The 21,137-nt window shown below is 37.2% G+C and overlaps 1 protein-coding gene across 2 annotated transcripts in view; it reads right to left on the minus strand.

Moving 5' to 3' along the window:
• Positions 1-1,248: 1,248 nt before the first annotated feature.
• The window catches only part of RORB (RAR related orphan receptor B), a 141,088-nt gene continuing 121,199 nt past the window's right edge, over positions 1,249-21,137 (minus strand). For both annotated transcript variants that reach the window (XM_054054511.1, XM_054054510.1), the window contains exons 6-10: positions 20,156-20,288; positions 18,268-18,375; positions 17,057-17,167; positions 11,308-11,420; positions 1,249-10,833 (exon numbers count right to left, since the gene is read on the minus strand). In XM_054054511.1, coding sequence (XP_053910486.1) covers positions 10,678-10,833; positions 11,308-11,420; positions 17,057-17,167; positions 18,268-18,375; positions 20,156-20,288 — 621 coding nt within the window. In that variant the 3' untranslated portion in view covers positions 1,249-10,677. The remainder of the gene's footprint in view (positions 10,834-11,307; positions 11,421-17,056; positions 17,168-18,267; positions 18,376-20,155; positions 20,289-21,137) is intronic.

A 21,137-nucleotide genomic window follows, 5' to 3' on the forward strand; every position in this document is an offset into this window, starting at 1 on the left:
TCAATATAACATTTTACTTGTCTTCTCACAACGTGTTGATCACTGTGCTATTTTCCAGTCAGAAGTGAGGGAAGTTTGTTTCTGTCTTTCCAGAAAAGTCAATGTTTGCTAAAACTTCTTTTCACGAGACAGACTAGAAAGATAACGCCATCTTGAAAATTTGAAAGACAACAAACCAGTAAGGAAATATGAACTACCACTGCTTCAGATTTTCTAACTGAAAAAAATACAGATTAATACAAAATGAGTATCTATGACAGTGCGAAACTAAATATTTAAATACCAAGAGCATATTTGTAGGGTTACCTGTTTTACACCATGTAAATGCGATACTCCACCACTTAATATGGCTAGTTAACTGTTCAGCTTCATGATATCTAAAATATAAATGTTCATATATGAACTCCCTATTACTAATATTTCAGATGGATGTGAAATCTCCAAATCAGTCTCAAATATTTAAGACTTGAAAATCTAATTATGCCAAGCTGCACTTGCAACACCTCAGAACCAAAACTCGCTGCACCTCATAACCCAAAATTGTGATGCAAGAAATCTTTAAACATGTAACTGGCTTTAGGTGCACGCATTAATCCTGCTGAAGTCAGGAACACTATAAACATGTGCTTAACAGTTTGCAAAATGAGACCTTTAGATATTGCCCTTTAAAATTTACTCCTGCTTTAAGTTTATTGCCCTAAAAAAAGAGAAGATACTACGTTTGAAAGGTACTATCTTCAGCTTTGACAGCTAGCATTTTCTGTTCCATACATCACTATTAATTATTACTAGACATAGGCGAACTTGAAAAATATTTGATATATTTATAATTTACTTCAAAACTATCTTCTTTTAAATGAGATAAGCAAATGTTACATTACTGTGCAGTTTGCCTTCATGGAACTGTTTCTTCTGTTCTTTTGCTTTTCTGCTAGATGAGGCTTTCCTCCCAAATAAACAAACAAACAAATAAATGGAACAATTTGCATATTCAAAAGTTGCAGCTCTGATTTAAATTGCAAACCATAGCCACTTTCGGTGCATTGATGGAGAAACATGCTGTACTTTAGAAAAAAACCTGAAAATAAATACAGACTCCTGATGTTAAGGTTTTAGCTCTTAAACTCTCCTTTCAGAAATACACATTCCCTACCTTTTCTTGACAGATCCACGTAATTTAAAGGGATGGGAAAAAAATTCACACAACAGAATTTATTTTCTTTTACAGTTTTTTTTTTTAATTTTGCATTAAAGAAAGGAACTTCATCAACATTGATTGTCATTTACAGAAAACATTCAAAAATCATGTGTGCATTATTATGAAATGCTAACAGTACAGAACTAATAAATTACAGGACATAAGAAAAAATCTATTACATTCTAAAGTAATATAGAACCTTTTCATTTGACAGGGATGCTGGTCCTACAAAATTAATGATAAAAAATAAAACCCTCAACGATCACTTTCTAAATGAATCAGGCTGTATTTTTACTCACATACACATAAATTAGGTCAGTTATATTAAACAAGGGAGGAAGATCAGAAGAAAACTGCAGATGTAAAAATGCTGGATGAATTCCTGGCTCCACGGAAATCAGTGAAAGTTTTGACCACTGGTTTCAATGGAGCCAGATTTTTACCCAGCATGCTGAGATTCATTTGTGGCTTTACTTTTTGCATCTACAAGCCAGTTAAGATACATCATAATTATCATACAACTAAGCTTTTAAAAAACCAAACAAACCACTGTTGACTCTAAGAGGCATTTGATTTTAAAAAGGAATTTTTATTCGGCTTTTGAGAGTGACTCATTTTGACTGTTATTTGGATTGTATTTGATTGATTGTTATTTTATCATGCTTCTTGACAGGCAATGCAACTTGTCTGTATTACCAACAGTGGTAAGTCTGCTTATCAAGTAGAAAACACACCCTCAAAATTAAAATCAAATTGATTTACACAATATAGCTACAGCCAAGCACCAAATAGCTCAGGGCTTGGAGATCTGGGTCTTAACATCTCATTTCACTCTCACAAAGTGAACTGGAAATAGGATAAAAACATTAGATATTTGAAAGTGGGAAGTATATGAAAAATCAGTTTCTCTCATATTCCTAAAAGCAAGGAAGCTTTTTCAGGGATATTTAAAAAATATTAGAAAGCTTCATTTAAATCTAAATATCTATTTTAATTATGTTTTTCTTTTTTATAAATTGGTAATCATAAAATACTAGCCATTAAAGTCATATTGGAAAAGCATCCAAATACCTTGCCTGTTATTTATGCTCCTGTCTGTTTTAATATAGGTGTTGATAAACTGGATATAATTTCTTTTTCTAGTATGATCTTTAAAACATGTATGTGGTGAAGGTCGGTTATGGCTTCAGATTATAGCTAATGAGTGATCTAACCTCAAATTTGAATAAGAAATTAAAGGCATACAAAAATATTTAGCTCATTGGAAAGAAAGAAATATTTCTATTAGTATAATTCATGCCTGAAGGATTCATAAAAGCCAAATGCTGTTAGGAAACACTATTTGTTTGAGCAACCTTTCTTCAAATTACGTAAGTCAAATGCAGTCTGCAGGTATTAACACAATACTCATGGTACAGACTCACTGGGATCATGTTTCGTTGACAGTCCCATCTTTTTTTTAACTCTTTATGAACAGAAGTATACACTAAACATCAATGGCTGGTCAAAAGGCTTTATCTATTACAATCAGTTTCCATAAAAACTGAAGAGTACATTACATTTACAGGAAGCAAGTACATAATTGGCTCTTTGATGTTTTTCCTCTTTAAAAAAAATCATTACAAAGTCTTATGTTTAAACAGAGACATAGAAAAAATCAGTGTATTCACTGTCCCAAGTTATTTACAGCAAAAATTGCAGAGACAGCATACATAGTATCAGACCTTCCACAAGCATATATTAAAAGTAATTACCTTTGAAAAAATATTTTATTTGTCTTCTACATTTCTACAATACATACTCAGGTTTCTTTCGTCTTGTTTTGTTTAGTTTTTAAGTAACTTTTTTCAGTGTTAATCAGATGAGGCAGAGAGTGCAGATGTAAAATAAGGGATTTCATTGCTATTCTGATTCCTAATTTATTTATACCGTCCACTCATTACAAGCAAAGTAATTAGTTTAACATGGGAATTATCTCACACCGATTAGCATAAATCTCAAAATACCCCATGCATTTGATTTAGTTGGGTGTTGATAACAGCCTAGAGTTCAGTTGTGCTTTATTTGTGGCCACAAGTACAATAACAGAGCCGCTCCCTGTAGCCTGCCAGAGGTCACATTGCAATCATGTAAAAGGCAAAGAATATCTCGTCTAGTTCACTTGCTATGCTACTCAGTGGCTTTTTAAGAATAAGTGCACGGACAAATCCCCATCTACTGCGTGAGAATGTTTGGTCCACACTCTGTAGGGTTAAATGATTATTAGTATTTCTTACTATTAACAACAAAACACCTTTTTTTTTTTTTTTTGCCTGATTCTGACATTGAAGTGACACATTAAAAAAACACAAATGTAGTGCATCTGAATCTGAATCCCCAAAGTCGACAGCCTAATGTAGTTACTTTGACTTATTAAGCTGCGTGTCTAATCAAGACAAGTATAAGTGCTTTTTTTTTTTTTACACATATTTTTGTTTTTTTTTTTAATAAGCTGGTTTTATCTGGAACAGTCTTCAAGGTAAAGCCTGTTCTTTCCTGTCCTTCATGGCTGACCATCTGGCCCTGCTTTTTTCCCAATGCAGTCGCATTCTTGTTGCCCAAATATGGGACCAATGTGATCATAATATTGAAATATAGGAAATATTTCTTAAATTCTGTCCAGACCAGTATTATATTTAACATACTTTACTGCTGCCAATGGATAGCCATAAACAAGGCCCTTGGCCTTTTCTTGACACACACACATTTTTCTTAACAGCAGTATATTTGATCACAAATTAGCAGCTCCACCCAACAAATCCAACAACTATGTAAGAACACTGTGATATCTAAATTAGATGAAGTTTTTTCTTTATGTTATTATACAGAAGACCACATGCAAAGCAAACAATTTCTGCAAGTACAGTTACAAAGAAACACTTATAATTTATTTATTGCTGCTGTATCCAATGATGTTTTCTTTCACTCTCCCTACGTGCTGTGCTTGAATTGTGAGGATGATGAAATTATGTAAATGTAGTACATTATGTTACTGAACTCACTGTGAGCAGCATCATCCTTGCTGCCTGCTGTAAACACCCAGAAAATATCTATGCTTTCCCAGAGCATTTTGTGCATTGTCTTATTCTCTCAGCACAAATGAAATGCAAGGATCATTTGAAGGACACCAACATATTGATCATGTCAGGCTGCCTTTTTAGAAAAGTTACTGATCTGTGAGCTACCAGTGTAGAAATTTTAGGTCTCTCCTTTTCACAATGGCCTTTGCCTGTAGACTGCATACACGAGTGGCTTTATTGTAGCTAAGCAATCCACTAAAAATCACTTCTGGGATGGTAAATCACTGAGGTGTTGGGCTTGTTGTCATGCAGCCTTACTTGCAGGGACTTTAAGTTGCCAACCATCTTCTAGATGCAGGGAATTCAGAAGATGGAATCAAAACCTGTATATACTCACTGTGGGAATAGGAGCAATGATCAGGCTGAGGACAGCCTCTTGGTTAGATACCTAGACTTAACTCAATGACTAACAATATAATGCCCTGCAATTTGTCTTCCTGTGTGTTTTCTTGTAATGATAGGTCTATAAAAAACTTGTGGTGTAAATGCACCTAAGGATAGGTACGTGCATTTCAAAATTTTAGGAAACGGTCATATTTTTCACTAGTACAGTTTAAAATGGGGTCATATTTGCTTGAGGTGAGAAAAGAACTGGCAATACCATGGAGAAACATTGCTACAGAGGCCTGGGGGTAGCTCTGATTTTGTGCATTCCTGAGAGGAAAGGGTAGCTTGAGCCACTTTATACTACTTGCTCTTTATAGTAATTTTTCCATGTTGTTGCCTGGCATTACTGTTGCTGTCGTACTATCATATATTCCATGTCTTTAGTTTTCTTCTTACATGTCTGCAGCAATTCTTAATATGAACTTACATTGATGGTACCTAAACTCAGTGCCTTCAAACTGCACTTTCTTTTGTCAGTTATCTAAATCCAGTAATTCATATAAAGCTCGCTTGCATTTTCTTTCCAAAAGGACTTTAGCATCATAAACTGATAACTCAGGAGGGGTCCACTGACTGTGAAACAATGGGTGAAGTGAGTCCTGCATCAAGCTGAGGAAACGCTGACAGTGAATTCAGTTTATACCAATTTTAATTCTAATCACTGGCTTAAAGCCTTGTCTGGGTCGTGTTCATTTGGGCAGTCCAACACATGCCCTTCAAAGCCTCTAACATTCTCTTCCTTATTATTATTGTTATATTTATATAGCTATTTTTAGTAATGAAATATCCCTGAGCAGCATACAGTGCAACATCTGCATCAAGCAGTGATTGTCATTTACAAAGCATGAAACATAAAAAGGAAAGAGGGCTGGGTCTCCAACACACGGATCCTAATGGATGTCAGAGATAGAAGTTAGTTTCTAGAGTGGAGGCAGAAAGTGCTGGGACAGGCTGGTTAGTGTATATACACTATTTTGTTATTTCCAGCGAAAAGCAAGCTGTTCTGTCTCAGAATTCTATTTTACATGTGCTTAGACACACCATATTTGGACAAAAACTCTTTCCATTTTCAGTCTGATTTCATTGTCCAGTGCTATATTCCTGAGACATCCAACAGACAATGACTCCGAAAATATGACCCAACTTCTAGGCTGGACCTCGTCTCTTCTGGAAACATCTGAACATCTTTCAAATGCGCTTTGTAGCACAGCTTAGGAAGGGGTGAAAAAGACAACAGGGAAAGAATCCACTAGCTGCACATCTCTTAACTGTGCTGCCTGACCAATTCATAAGACTGCTGCAGCCTTGGTTGTGGTACCACAGCCTGGTGCTGGAAGGCTGAGAGGGAGATACACAAGAGCAGCTTTGCACCCTCTTTGCGTAAAAATTATGTTATAAATTTCTGCAAACTATCCCAAAGGGAAATGTACACTCATGCAAGCTGCCACCATGAAAAGAATCAAAAAAATCACATAATAAAGCTCATCTTCATAGACAAGTCGGATAGTTGCTCCACCTGGAGCATCATAACCTGGCACAGGCATCAAGACAGCATTGGTGTGAAATAGAGCTGAAATGAACTATGGGAAGTGTTAAGTAAAAGCATTAAAACACAAGTATGAGAATGATATCTGATCTGTGCTCTGGAAAGCGCAAAGGTGACCTCAAGGCATCCAACTTTATGAGGGGTTGAACATCTTCTGTGTGAGGCTTTAGATGTGTCCATTTCTAGTGGCTCTAATTAAAGCAAAGGGAGCCTGACAACTTGCAGAATCAACTCCTAAATGCTGCCTATCACAAACCAATCAAAAAATACACATTGCTTTTGGAAACAAGCTGGCTTAACTGAGTGCTTTCTGTTACCCTGTTTTTTTCATAGCAATGCTAAAGCAAACATTCTGTTAGAAGGAAATTTGACTCTTGGAATGAATTCTTTATACAAAGAGCTGGCAAGAGTGATATTTACACCAAAATTAAGTCTCTGTGGTAGTGTAACAAAGAGTCTGCATCTGCTTCCTCGATGCCAAGGGTAATTTAGATAAATGTCTTTGAATTATCTGAGAGCAATGCTTGAAGTAGAAGATTTAACACATACTTTAAGTATACTTTTGTTAAAGATCCTGGGTTAATCAATCATTAAAAAATGTGTCCCATTTGAAAAGCTTGTCACTAAAAAAATTAATGAACATAATCAATTACTACAGAGAGCAGATGTGACAAATCCTAGTTTTAGAGATCTAATTAAAAGGATTCAAATACTACTGTGGACTAATGAAAACCAAGAAGAAATAAAGTGCAGCATCAATATTTTCTGAAAAACATTATGTGGGTGGATTATGCAGTTATTTACTGAAATTCATGTTATTTTATTATTTAAAGTTTATGGATAGCCTGAACATACGAAATTGAAAACTAAGAGCTTGAAATTTTGAGTATAAGTAACTATATATCAAAACCAAGAACAAAAATCCAGCCTGTAGCATGTGATCATTATTTGTTGTTCTAAACATGGTCAATGAAGGGTAAAAGAGATACTACTTCACCTATGTGGCCAATCCCAAATCAGAGAAAATTAAATAATATTTATCAGTCTCAGTTACCACAAATAAATAACATGTGAGAATGAATTTTTATTTTCATAAATAAAAGCAAGGTTACTTGCTCAAATTCTGTAAAAGTAGTAACAAAACCAGAGCAAGCTGCTGATAATTAACTTCATTTGAAGATAAACATTGTTTGGCAATATTTGTAATTGTTTGTAAAGGCTATTGTCTATTAACGGCAATGAAGATTTTGTATACCCGCATCTTAATATTTTTAGGGCAAAAGGCAAGAATCCATTTGTATTTGAGGACTGCACACTGCTACCTTTGTAGTCTCTGGTAAGTCGTTTAACTTCTTTTCCTTCATTTCTGCATCTTTTAAAAGTTGCAGTAATCCCTACTGATTGAAAAGGTCATGAGGTTGCAGTGATTTAAGAATAGTGCTTTAAGGATTAAAAGCTCTGTGGATAATGATTAAATAATGTCTTTTTCACTGGTGATTTCCATTTGGTTGTCTTGCCTAAGACATAAGTAAAAAATCCCAAGGAATGATTAGCTTATTTGAAAAGAACAAAACATTTTCAAGATATAATAATTGTGAAGGACTATTTATAAACATGACAAACCTTTTTACTTAACAGCACTAAGAACAGTAATATTTATCACACATTCTGTATTTCTGTGGGTTGGCTAAATATGTTACTTTTGAAACACTGAAAACAAGTTTATAAAAGATTTCAAACAAATATATATGAGCATGTTCTTGTGTTGGAAAAGACAAGGAAAACATGAAACCCCTGCCTTTCAAACTGAGCACATCCAGGGTTCAGTCTGACTTGAGATTTTTCCCAAGTTAACTCACATAAGCAGTACAGAAACATGACTAATTAATGTTTTTGATATTAAAAATATTCGGATTTTCATGGATTTCCCATATAAAAGTGGCTGCAAAGAGATAAATCAACATATAAGGGAATGCCAGTCTTGGTGTTTAAGTGGTATAAAGAAGCATCAGGAGCAACGCTTTATTATGTTAATTGAAGACACTGCAGTGTAATCAGCAAAGATCAGAAAATGTGCTCTGAATTTGGAGAAAAAGGATATTCTAGAAATTGCTGCTCTAGCGAGTAAGTAATTTTGAATAGTATGTCACATTTGCAACAAAATTCTCAGCACAACTAACTTTGCTGTGTACGTTTTTTCTTTTTGAAGGTGTAAAGGACGTACAGAGAAAGATTTATAAGCTGAGTGTTCGTAAGTGCTCCTGTATCTGGTCCAGCATCACTAAAAATGAGCAGACAGCAGTTTATGTTGCCTAGACTGAATTCTGCCACAAAACGTGTATATAAACTTGCAACCCAGCTGACAGGAGGCAAGAGAAAACTTCACAAAGTCCTCGGAATAGCCTGTGAATTATTTGGTCATGCAGAAAAGGCAAAAGAAGATTTGAGACCAGAATTGTGCGAGTCCGCTGGAAAAGCTGGAGGCATTAAGTTATCATGGCAACAAACCAAGTTTCTGCAACCCCCTGAAGCCCAGCTGTGTCCCTGTGGGCTCCTTGTGACACTGCTCTGGCAAGCTGCCTGGCAGGCAGCGGGTCCTTTGGCCTCCCTGCCAGTGTGCTTCTCCTTGCCTTGCCTTGGGTTTCATTGATTTCTATGTGATTTGAAATAAAGAAATATGTCTGCTTGTTATCCTGCCTTCACTTCGTTTCTACTCTACTGCCTGCTTCCTCTAATTTCTGTTGCAGAGAGTTTTCGGATTCTCTCTGAAAAAGCTTGCTATGGGTAAAAGTGTTGATAAGGACAGAGTCGTAGCAGAAGCTGAATTCCTCTTCCATAGCTAAAAAGTGTAGGTTTTGCATCTCTGGCAGAATCTAAACATATTAATCATGACTGCTAATTAAACTTAATTAATCCACAAGATTAAGTCCATGGCAATATTCCATTCTCCTCTGTGTTTGCCTTTGGTTTTGCCAGCAAATGCATATAAAGTTAATTCAGAGACAGTAAAAAAGAAAGCCTCAAGCCCTTGCTCCCCTCCTGAAGTGCATCTAAATTCAATACTATATATGTATAGAGTTATATACACGCATACATATACACACACATATATGCATGTGTATGTAACACACAGGTATGTATGTATCTGTGGAATGGAAACCATCAGTCCTATTCAGATGATGGCTATGTCAGAAACAGTGCTAGTTATATTTGCCTTTGTAACCATGGACATTGCTTGCTTTGAATTTTCTTCTCCTTCCCCACCTTGCCCCCTCTGCTTCTACTCTTTAGAAGCTTCTACTTCTTTAGAGCTACATTTTAGGCTTCCCACAGTTTTCACTGATTTCACTATATGTCTTTCCATTGTGTCCAGCAAAAAACAAACCAAGACTTGCAATTAATTTTCAAAGCAGTATACATATATAAAATAAAACCACATGTGGAATTAGGAAGAAGTATGTGTGGGATAGTCTACATTTTCACTCCATGTTTCAGATACTTTACTGACATCAGGTCCTGCAATGTTCACTTTTATATATGCTCTATCCCTGTAACAGGGAGAAAGTTCTAAAAAACCATTTCCTCTCTCCACTAAAATAATCCAGACAAGGCTTCTGCACCATTGATACATTCCTACTGTTTCATTTACAGACTGCACACATGCACTACATTACACAAATCTCAGAAGTGATCCTGTCATTACACATTGGCAGCTGATAATTTAACTCTGACTGGCAAAACAAATCTTGATTGCCCAAAGTAAATGTAATACATTACTTGGAGAGTAAGAAATGCAAGACAGCCAGGCTGAGCATCCTTTAAAAGTAGGCATGGGATATTTAAGCTACAGCATGTATGCATATAATACCTACATATATATATATATATATATATAAAAGTATATAGCACATATATATATATGTGTATTCCATACATGCACCATAATTTCCAAGACAGCTACAAATTTCCACATGCATTAAACTATCTAAAAACATAGAAGTAGGCAAGTCCAATAAGTGGAATTTTCTTAAATTATATTTGAACAATAAACAACAAGAGTAATACTGCAAAGTACTGCTCTATTCTCAGGTATATCTACAATAAAATTCTAGGAACAATTGTCTCCCAAAACTTCCTCCAATAAAATAAACTTTTAAAAAAAAGATAACACCCAGTGTCCTATATTTGTATATTCATTGTCAGTTAAAAAAAAAAAAGGTAAACAAAGAATAGAGAAAAAAGACATCCCCACTCAGAGTTGCATATTTACATTCTTCAAACTGTAGCGGTGAAAAATAATTCTATTAAGTGCAGGACATTCCTAGTGTTGCAGTAGTGACATTTTTTAATAAGTTCTTCATGAAAACATTTCTTTTTGTCTTAATAGTGATGCATTCCATGACTATGTGAAAATTCTATTATCCCCTTCACTTGCAGCCAGTTGTTGAGTCTGGATTGAAAAGCTCCTTGTATAATGGAGGAAACAGTGTGTTCACTATATCTGGGTGAGATTGCTTAAATACCTGTAGTTTCTCTCCGTGCAAGTTGCAAAGTGCAGTAATGGTTGGTATCTTGGCTATTAACTGCGAGACATTAAAATAAAAAGAAAAGGAAGAGGGACAAGGCAAATTTAGTACAAATCACAGTTTCCAAAATGAACTACATTAACACCTTGATGAATAACTGAATGCAAACCTCTGACCTCCATCAAAACAATCCATCCAAAAACCAGACATTGTTCTTATTGTCAGAGGCTAAAAACAATTGTCCTGGAAATTTTAGCCAAGTGCCAAAAACACATCTAACAAGGAAGTGCCTCCAGGGATTTTGTTAAAGGTAGTCTCATTCTTGCTAGGGTATCAATTAAAAGGATTAGTGGATTGAACAAAACATGGAGTAAGAGGAGCTATGGATAAAACAATTCTTACTTTTCCTATACCTTGCAAGCACACAGTGTGCTGCTTTTAATTTGCATTAATGCAGCGATATGTGGAGAAATAGCTACAAAATCAGAGTCACTATCAAGGACTGCTCAGCTCTTTGTTTGGACAATTTACCTTTGTCAGTGTCTCATTGTCAAGATGGTTCTTCTGGATCACATGTTGAAGTGCAAAGTAAATCTTTTCCTGAAGCTTCTGGACCTTCCTTGGCTCTATTAACCAGGCCCGATCTGAGAAAAAGGAAAACAAGAGGTAAAATCAAGAATTCACTATATAGGCCATGCTCATAGATGAACATAGTGTCTGATGCTGGCAAGCATTCACAGCAATCATAACTGACATAAGAAAGACATTAAGACATAGTTTCAGAGGCAAAGCATCTTAATTCATTAAAAGATCACCTGAGAGTTTAACTGATAAAGTGTACAGCAACACAATGTTGCCTCTGCATCTCCTTAAACCAGGATGTTAGAGATAAAGATGGGAGGAGGGCTGAAACAAGACCTAACCATTTTATTATTCTCTGTTGGTACAATCAGCGTTCTTCGAACTTCTTACTGACTAGGTGAAAAACATGTCATGATATCTCAGTGTCTTAATACATAAATAATAAACATGTTGATCAAAACAGTTCTTTGAAAATAATAGACTATAATTATTTAAAAATTAAAATAAAAAATATATTATTATTTACTAACCTATCATTTTGAGACCAAAAATTATATTGTAAATAAAAAGAAATGGCTTCCTTCAAAAGAATTTCTTTAATAATTCAAAAGAACTATGAGTTGTTGCAATGTCTTGAAGTGCAAATTTCTCATTATTTAAAAATGTTCTCTTTTTAAATAACACAAAATAAAAGATTATCTGGGAGAATAATGGTTACAGACAGAATTGTTTGGAAACCGATATGATTTCTACTGAACTCAAACCCCAAGAGCAGGAGTTCTTCCTTAAGATCTATATTCTCACAAGTCATAGCTTCTGGAGATAAACACAGAGAAAGAGAAGCAGGAGACCCCAAGCTAACCCCCAAAGCATTAATACAGCATGTTTACAGCACCATTAAACATCCTTTTTTCCCATGCTGCAAACTTGTTTCCTTCTCCTTCCTTCCCTCAATTCAAACCAGTTCTTGGGTATAGATTTTAGCTTTCAAACAGGAATGAAATAAGAGAACCTATTTTATTGCAGGGCATGAATTTTCACGTAGAAATAGAAAAGTGCAGGGAGATTCCCTTCACTTCAAGAACTATTTCACCATTTCCCAGTCACTAAAATAATCCATAGAAATAATACAAATCAATCATTTCAATGAGAACACATGCTGCAGAGGCTGGAGCTGAACAGCATTTCATCACAGGAGAACAATTCTGTCATTTGTCTATGGAGAGAGGTATATGAAGAGTCCATCACCAGTACAGTGAAAACACACAAAACCAAACCTCTAGCTATTTAACATATGGCCAGGAAAAGATAATAATCTTTTTGTAAAGCTTAGAGAATCATTCTACCAGAAAGTAAGCCAGTGGATCCTGTGCCACCAGTGGCCATAGAAACAGAATTAGCTGAGAGCACATGCACCATCTACACAAAAAAGCACACAGCAATTTTAGACTTCACGGGTTAGGTGCCAAGTTTTACGCTACTGGAAAAACATATCTTTCAACAACGTAAAATCAAGGCCTATTGTGGCAGATCAGAACTAAAAAGATTTATCATAGAGAGAAATCCTTAAAGATTTATCTAAGAATAAAGATAAAGATTTTTATTTAAGAATAAACTTAAAAATAGACTGAGGCTGTTGGATGTCAGGTTTAATCACTTCTCTATCATGCAGCATGCTGTATATAACACAAGACTTCTTAAATTCATGACAAGAGCTAGGTTAAACTTTTATAAGGGGTATTAAGCTCATCTCCCAAAATACGGTTTCTACCACCTGAAAACCATCTGCAAATTTGGCTGGAATTCCCCAGGTCCTTCTAGTTATAGTTGAAAAAGTGCAAGTCAAAGTCCATAGATCAGTGGCTATCCATACAGGACGTATATATTAGAGACCCCACCTGAAGTACTGCATTCATCTCTGGAGTTCTCAGCAGAGGAAAGACAAGGACCTGTTGGAGCAGGTCCAGAGGAGGGCCACAAAAATGATCAGAGGGATGGAACACCTCCCCTGTGACGAAGGACTGAGGGAGTTGGGGTTGTCCAGCCTGGAGAAAAGAAGGCTCTGGGGCCTCTGCAGCCTTTCAGTCCTTAAAGGGGGCGGATGAAAATGATGGGGATAAAAATTTTAGCAGGGCCTGCTGTGACAGGACAAGGAGAATTATTTTAAACTTAAACAAGGTAGATTTAGACTAGATATAAGCAAGACATTTTTTAAAATAAGGGTCTGAAACACTGGAACTGGTTTTTCAGAGAGGTGGTAGATGCCCCATCCCTGGAAACAATCAAGGTCAGGCTGGACAGGGCTCTGAGCAGCCCTGAAGATGTCCCTGTTCACTGCAGGCGGGGTTGAACTAGAAGGTCCCCCTCCAACACGAACTATTTTATAATTCTATGACTCTATTATAAGAAGCAATGGTTCAATTCTGTACTTTTCCTTCTGAGTTTTGAGCTAGCGTAACTTTGAAGAGTGAACAGGCCACTAGGCTAGAGTCTAGTGTAGGAAAGAAGATGAGGAACATCTTACCAGGTCTGCTCTTGTGAAAAGGAACACAGCAAGTCAGAATTTCAGAAGGGGCACTGGCTCACATCAGGCGGGCAGTTTAGTGTCTTACCATCTGCCTCTGGCATGTTTGCTCAGGGAGATGCCTTTACAACCTTTACCGGACTCCCTCTTCAATGTTTCAATTTTTGAAATCAGAAATCAAGGTAAAGAATCACCTCCAAGCAGAGTGGTTAGGTCCACTCTAAAGTGGAAAATCTGGATTTGTGCTCTGAATCAGATGGAAAATGGGTCTGACACTGGGCTTTCCAACCTTAGCAACTGTAATAATGGATGTTTTTAGGTTCTGTTGCTCCTGATAGGACTGTTCTGTTCCCTGCAGACTACCTAAACACTGAGCTCCAGGGCCTAAGAACCACCTTTCATGATGGTGCCTTCTGTAGAAAAGAAATTTGAATGTGTTTCTCATAGAGAATCTCTGTGTACCTATATTATTGGATGGAAGAACTGGTCCAGGTACTTCTGTGAAGCAGTGATTTATTTTTAAATTTTTACATATGCTACCAAGATGAAATATTTTATTGTGAAGAAATTTGAACGTCTAGTGTGGAAGGGAATTACTTATTTTCCTCTTGTTCCCTGTCTTCATCTTTGTAAGAAAATAAATAGCAAATTTCAATGTCAGTTGAACCTGCACTGGTTTTCTCTGCCTTCCTACTCCCACACTTAATATATCAGCTGACACGGGGCTTATCTGCAGAAACCAAATTTGCAGTCTTTTTAAGGAAGAGAGATTGCCTTCACTTAGGTACATGCTGCTGCAGCCCACCATTTCTCTCTTATTGTATCTTCTATGACAAAATATACACATACTTACAGGCTTCAGAAATAAGTAGTCAGCATGTATCAATTACCTTAATTTTTGTTGTTGTTGTTAAAAGAATAGGAGACACTGTACGTTTCCTTTTGCTTGCAAGTAAGAAAAAGCTAACTTGGATGTGAAATTGGGAACTGTAGATTATTGCAATATTTAATCTTGTAGCACCACATTCAATCCTGGAGCAGGATTATAGAGAAAAAAACTCAGAACTGCCTCTAATTATCTGTGCTACTTAGCAGAAACAGATACTGCTATTCAGGAGACACCCAGCTCTGAATGGCTGTATCAGACTGATGTATATAAGGGATAAAATGCATTACTAGAGTTAATATGGATTTTTTAGAACAAACGCCTGCAAAACAGCTGGCTCAAAGCCAGTGCTGAGTTGCTACCTTTTTCAAGTACTTAGTACAGCTGGAAGAAGTAGAAGTGAATGTGGATACTTAGGCAACTTGAACTGCTAGTAGAATGCAAGAGGTTTTGGTGCTTCACAAACTAAAGGGACACATGCAGAACTGCAGAGCTGAATCAGCATTTTGATGTCCACCCAATGCCTACCTGCAACGAAGCACATTTCATAAATTACTTGATCCAAAATCCATTAAAATCAATGGGAAAATTTCCATTACGTAAATAGGTTTTGCCCAGGCCTAAGGCACAGGACAATCTGAAATGCTAGAAGCTTTCTGTGATTTTCTGGAATAAGACTGTTTTCCCTTCCAAGATCACATGGGAGATGGAAATATAACTTATGTTCCATTTGGCTAAAAATTACTATCTGAATTCTCCTTCTTCCTATAGATTAGATACCCCTCATCTAATCCAAAGTGCTTTGAAGTCAGCTTCAAAATGATCTTATTGTTTCTGTCTGTTCAGCTAACTCCTACCTTTCCTGTTCCTAACTGTAAGAAAATAAGCATAGGAGTAAAAATCCTCCACCTGTTACAAAAGAGAAATATAGATCCTGCTTATAACAATCCCACCAATCCTCCTTCTGCTTCTTCTGGCTTCCTAATGTGGAGTCAACTGGAAATACTGAAACCATTTTCCGCAGTCTCGGTTCACATCTTACTGATGAACTTCAGAGCCCAGACCCCAAACAAATTTACAGGTTGTCTTCAGTTTTGCACAGAGTCAGTCTGCTGAATAGCATACTAATGCTAATCAGGAACAGGCACTGACTGCACATCTCTGTTACACTCACAGCTTTGTTTTTTATAGACTGAGGGAGGGCTGATGGAGAGGGACCCATCAGGACACTGCAAGTCCCCTCACAGTGGAAGTCAGGGCATCTGGGGGACAATGCACAAAAACCTCTCATTTCTGCATGCAGCTGGGACATTTTTGAAGCGGAAACGGCGGCTGCTTGGAGGCTCCTCTCAGGAACACCCTGGCCTAATATCACGTAGCACCATAGATCTGCTATTTCCACTCCAGGTAGATGACTGCAAGAACTGTTCAAAGGGAAAATAAAAGAAGCGGAGTCCTTTCAGTAGGTGTCATTAATGATGACATGTTGACACCATCTGCGCTGGTCTAATTCTGCCTAACATAATCTTCACCACAGATGTGCAAAAGGGCAAAGTGTCCTAGAGGAAGTCTTTAGCAGAACAGGCTGGAAAAACAATTAATGGTGGGATTTTTTGCAAAGGCCTTTCAAGAGGTTACTCTTTGTGGTAACTGGAAGTGTACCTCCCCTGTGAATTTATCTACTAGATCCAGATTTTGAGTTAATTCAATCAAAAAATCCTCTTCTCTGTGGTCAGAGAGCCAGCACTCACTGAATGCATGCTTGCCTGTGCAGAGTTATGATATACAAATACACAAAAATGAATGCGTTGTCCCTGGAATCACCACCTCTCACCTAAAGGTAAATTCGGAGAGGATGTCATCCAGATTTTTACTGCTCCTGTTCTTAAACACATAGGAAAGGCCCATCGTAGTTAGGGACTATATAACCTTCTCAGAGTTGTGAGGTCTGAGCTCCTGAAAATGCCAGGGGGAACGTGGATTTCCTTAAGCACTAAGATTTTCTGTATGTGGTCTGTAGGAATGCCAGCTTGCATTGCTTGTCCACACAATTCTGCTCCATGTCTGTTACACCCACATTTTTTGATCTATCTCCATTATGTGTAATTGCTGACCAATTTACCAAAAACAGATTGAGGTATACTTGAGTAATTCAGGTACCCTTCCATTGCTTACTACATTGCTTAATATTGCTTGATACAGCTCAAACCGCTCATTATGTAAGCAGAACCAGAAGTGGACAAGGATGGAAAAAAAAACTCATTGTGGTGTTTGGAGTGAAAAATTACCTGGTGATATCAGAACAGCAGATGAAAACAAGGCAATCTCCTCCTCAGTCAGCTGTAAGGAACATAAATTCTTTGCAAAGTCAAATGCTTCGTTCACTAGATCATCAGAACCTGCAGAACACAGAGGACAAAATCAGTGCTAGAAATTTGGCAGCTCTTTAACCTCTCACAAAAAGTGGATAGTTTTGGTGTCAAAAGAAGTATTTTGAGTGAATATCTGTACTTCCAAAACAAGTGTCTTTCATCAGCTATTAAAATTCCACCTACCCCAAAAAAAGTATCACTAGAACACCCACTGAAGGACAAAATTATCAAGAATTAGAGGCATGATCTATACAAAAATTGAAGACATCTTCGAAGAGGGTTTTATTTTCGCAGTGGTGAAAGATATGCTATTTCTAAGCAGATATTAAGTCTAAGAGGTATGAAGGACCAGTTCTAAATTAACACTACTAATATTTATGAAAACTTGTGAAAAGATCATAAAGATGAAAATAAATCAAGTACTGCACATTCATAAATGCTTTCAATTTGCAAAGCAGTGTTATATTTACCCATATGCAAGTAAGAAAAATGTATACCTATACGATAAATATATACATTTGAAGGAAATAGCTCTCTGAGTTTGGTCCTGAATAAATTTCTTATAACGTATCAGTCTTATAGATGGGCAAAAGCCATCCACTTAGCTATTAACATTTCAGGTGGCACTCAATATCACATTGAGAAATGAAGTAATTGTTTCAATGCATAAATCTAAATGAGCTTAAGTTTTAAGCAAAACAGGATTTTAGGTTAAGTCACTCATATTTTGTAGTAGTTCATCATTTTAGTCCCTTTGTTGCTGGGGCTCTAATTGCCTTCTGCAGGACACAATTAGTGGGAGTAATCTGATACATCAAGCATAAATGATCTGTGAAGATAAACTGCTTGGCACCTGCCATAAACTCACATTTTATGAAAACTTCAGATGGCAGTGGGAAATCTATATGAAATACCCTCACGTATCTCTTTTTTACTATAGAAAACCACCTATTAATGCTGGCATTTAGTGGAGTTATCTTTTTTCCTTTCTCAGTTCCAGCCTAGATATGTGGAGGTTTGGAGATTCAGCATTTACGACAGATTTTCATTGTGGGGCAATACTCCCAGAAAGAAAAATCTGTCACTATGTGGCTGAATGTAATTGGTTGAAAAGAGCAACAACATACCCAAGGCTTTAAACATTTGCATCCCTCCATACTTCCCTTCAAACAGAACAGTATTATTGAGTGGGTTGAAGGCACGGCACATTCTCACCAAAACCACTTCCAAGCAGCCTATCAGACATGAAAAAGAGCAGAAGTACCACACATTACTGCAAAACATCAGAATAAAAAAAAGCTCAAAAAAATATTTAGGAGCACATTAGTCATTGGAAACATCAGCACAGATAGACACCCTCTTAAGGCATCTAGATGATATATCTCTGACTGAAACAAAGAAATTTCTGTCTGCTTTGGGTATGGAAAGGTGAACTTTCTGTCCCAGCTCCTTTTCAGTAATTAAACCTTTTTATACAAAAAAGCAGCTTCACTCAATGTGTATGTAAATCCAATTTCATTTGGCTGAAAGGGAGTAACACCACAAACTGTTTTTAGAGAGCAAACAATAGTCAAAATATTGTCAAGAACACCCCTAAACTGGAATGGGGTTGGTTCGGGAATAGCTAAAGGAAATATTTTTTTTTTTTTTTTTTCTCCTCATCTTTCCCTTTTATTTCCTAAATGTGAAATTAACAGTTCGGGAAAACTGAGAGAAAACATTTTAAGCATCTATTAACTAACCATAAATCTCCTGTAAAAGGAACTCTGAATCTGTGGATCTTTTTGCAGACATGCTTTTGAGTGAAAACTACTGATTTTCTAACTCCTAGTCAGCATTAACAGCAAATCAGAAGATAAAACCTGACATATTTATACATGCTGCTGCTAAACAGAGTTGTCTGACAGTGCAGTCAAATGTATCTTCTCCTGAAGGTGCAGCTGTGTTGTTAAACTGGCCAGTCAAATCAAGGAAGTTGCTTAGGGTGCACTGGCATCTGCAGAATTTTCAAAATTAGTATGAACTTTAAAAAAATAGTTCTCATGCTATGACTATGTTTTTCTGGGATGTTGCTTACGTGTTCCCAGGATTTCTGTATCCCTTCCATTTGCACCTGTGCCCACCATTTCAGTCCAACCTGCGTCAAGCCACAGCCCTCTGGGTGAAGAATGCTGATTCACACTGGCTTTCAGCCCTAATAAAGAGCACTCTCTTGGAAATAGGAATCACTTCTTATCCTTTAATGAGACACCTCATACAGCATTCTGCCTTTTACATGTAGAGGGAGTAAGAAACTGATATGACAGGGTGAATGCATTTAATTACCAGTTGTGGTTCACTTGGTCATACCTTTTTGTCCTCCTGGGTTTGATGGGGTTACTACATAATCACGACAAACCTTGTCATGATTATTCCGCAGGACAGAAATTACTGAGTCCCATGACAAGGAAGTAACCCTTTTTCCCTCTTGCCCTTATGCACACATGTGCACACTCAGGCACGCAGAGAGAGCATGGCCAGAGCACACCACCGTAATCCGCTTTCATTTATTCTGAAACCAACTGGCGCCAGCAGGGATTTTCCCTCCTGTGCACTGGCTGGAGGGTATTTCTGTAGTCTCATTAAAAAGATTAGAGATTACCACAGAGGCAGGCCCCAGTGAGCCTGCGTTCATTTCACTAATGACAAGTGGGGATTTTACAGGGTGGCAGATGACTGATTCGACCAGCTCAATTTGCAGGGTCCTTCCACCACATGTCAGGTTGGAGATTGCAGTTTCTGCAACAGTTGTGTGTGTGCGTGTACTTAACAACCACAACGGACTGTAGACGGAGGGGGATCAGAAGACAATAACATGATTAATGTGGAAAAATACAGAAGGGTTAACATAGCTAATGAAACAGACTGAAATTAGGGCTTCTTCAAAATTAAATTGATTTGTAGAACAAGACAGCAGAGCACATTTTTTAATATGCTGGGTACTAAACCAGCCTCAAGACTCCAGCATTTACCCACCTGACTTAAGGAGGAGAATTTGGTCGTTCTGGCAGAGTTCCATGAAGCCTGTTATGCGCTTAGCAAACTCCACTACGTACTGGATAGCATGGGTGATCTGAATGGCACACTGCTGCCACAGAGCTTCTCTGGTCTTCCAGGAAAACACACATGGAAAAGCAAAGCAGTGAGTAAACTGGGTTCAACAGCACCTTAAGTGCTTCAGGTGGCCTTGCAGAAAGGCACACTCCTCAGACTCCACCCTCATCCCCAGGCATAGCAGGCAGCATCTCTGCTTCTTGGGTACCCAACAATTTGCATTAGAAGGCTGTTTTTGCAAGCTGATTGCCCCAGCGATCTGAGCACTGTTATTGCCTCTTCAAAGCAGTAGAATGCATTGTTCAGTTAAAATGTGATTCTGTGTTTTGTGCCACATGAACAAACAGCAGCACAAACAATGTAAACATCTCAGAGTACTCTTAGGGAAGAGGTAGCACAGTGCTATTAAGTCATCCATAGAATATTTTTCCTAGTTTTAAACTAAGAATAATATGCAGTCAAAGTATCATTGCGATCTAAATACTGATGCCTCAAAATTTTGTCTTCTTGATAATAATTCTCCTTGCACACACAAGTGTGCAAGTGTAAGTAGATGCTCTTGATTTTAATGCCACAGTTCAGTATGCTGTGCAATATTTTTATTCTTGCTACTATTGCTTAGCCCCTCAGCTTTCAAAGAACAAGTTGGAGTCACTTCAGTCTCTTGTGTTTTCAGCTAATATGCCAACTGAAATCTGACTGAAGAATCATTTCTAGTGATGCTGGTGCAAGGGCATCTGAAGAGGTGCCAGTAGGAAATAATCTGAACTTGACCTAAGCGTCACAGAGGTAGAACAAAAATGCGGTGTAATTTGATAATATTTCCACACAGTTTTGAACAACTTCGGTTTAAAGAGTGCTTTCAGTTTGTCATTATGTATCATCTATAAGTCACAGATATTTG

Source organism: Cuculus canorus, chromosome Z, assembly GCF_017976375.1.
Source record: "Cuculus canorus isolate bCucCan1 chromosome Z, bCucCan1.pri, whole genome shotgun sequence".
Classification (NCBI taxonomy): Eukaryota; Metazoa; Chordata; class Aves; order Cuculiformes; family Cuculidae; genus Cuculus; species Cuculus canorus.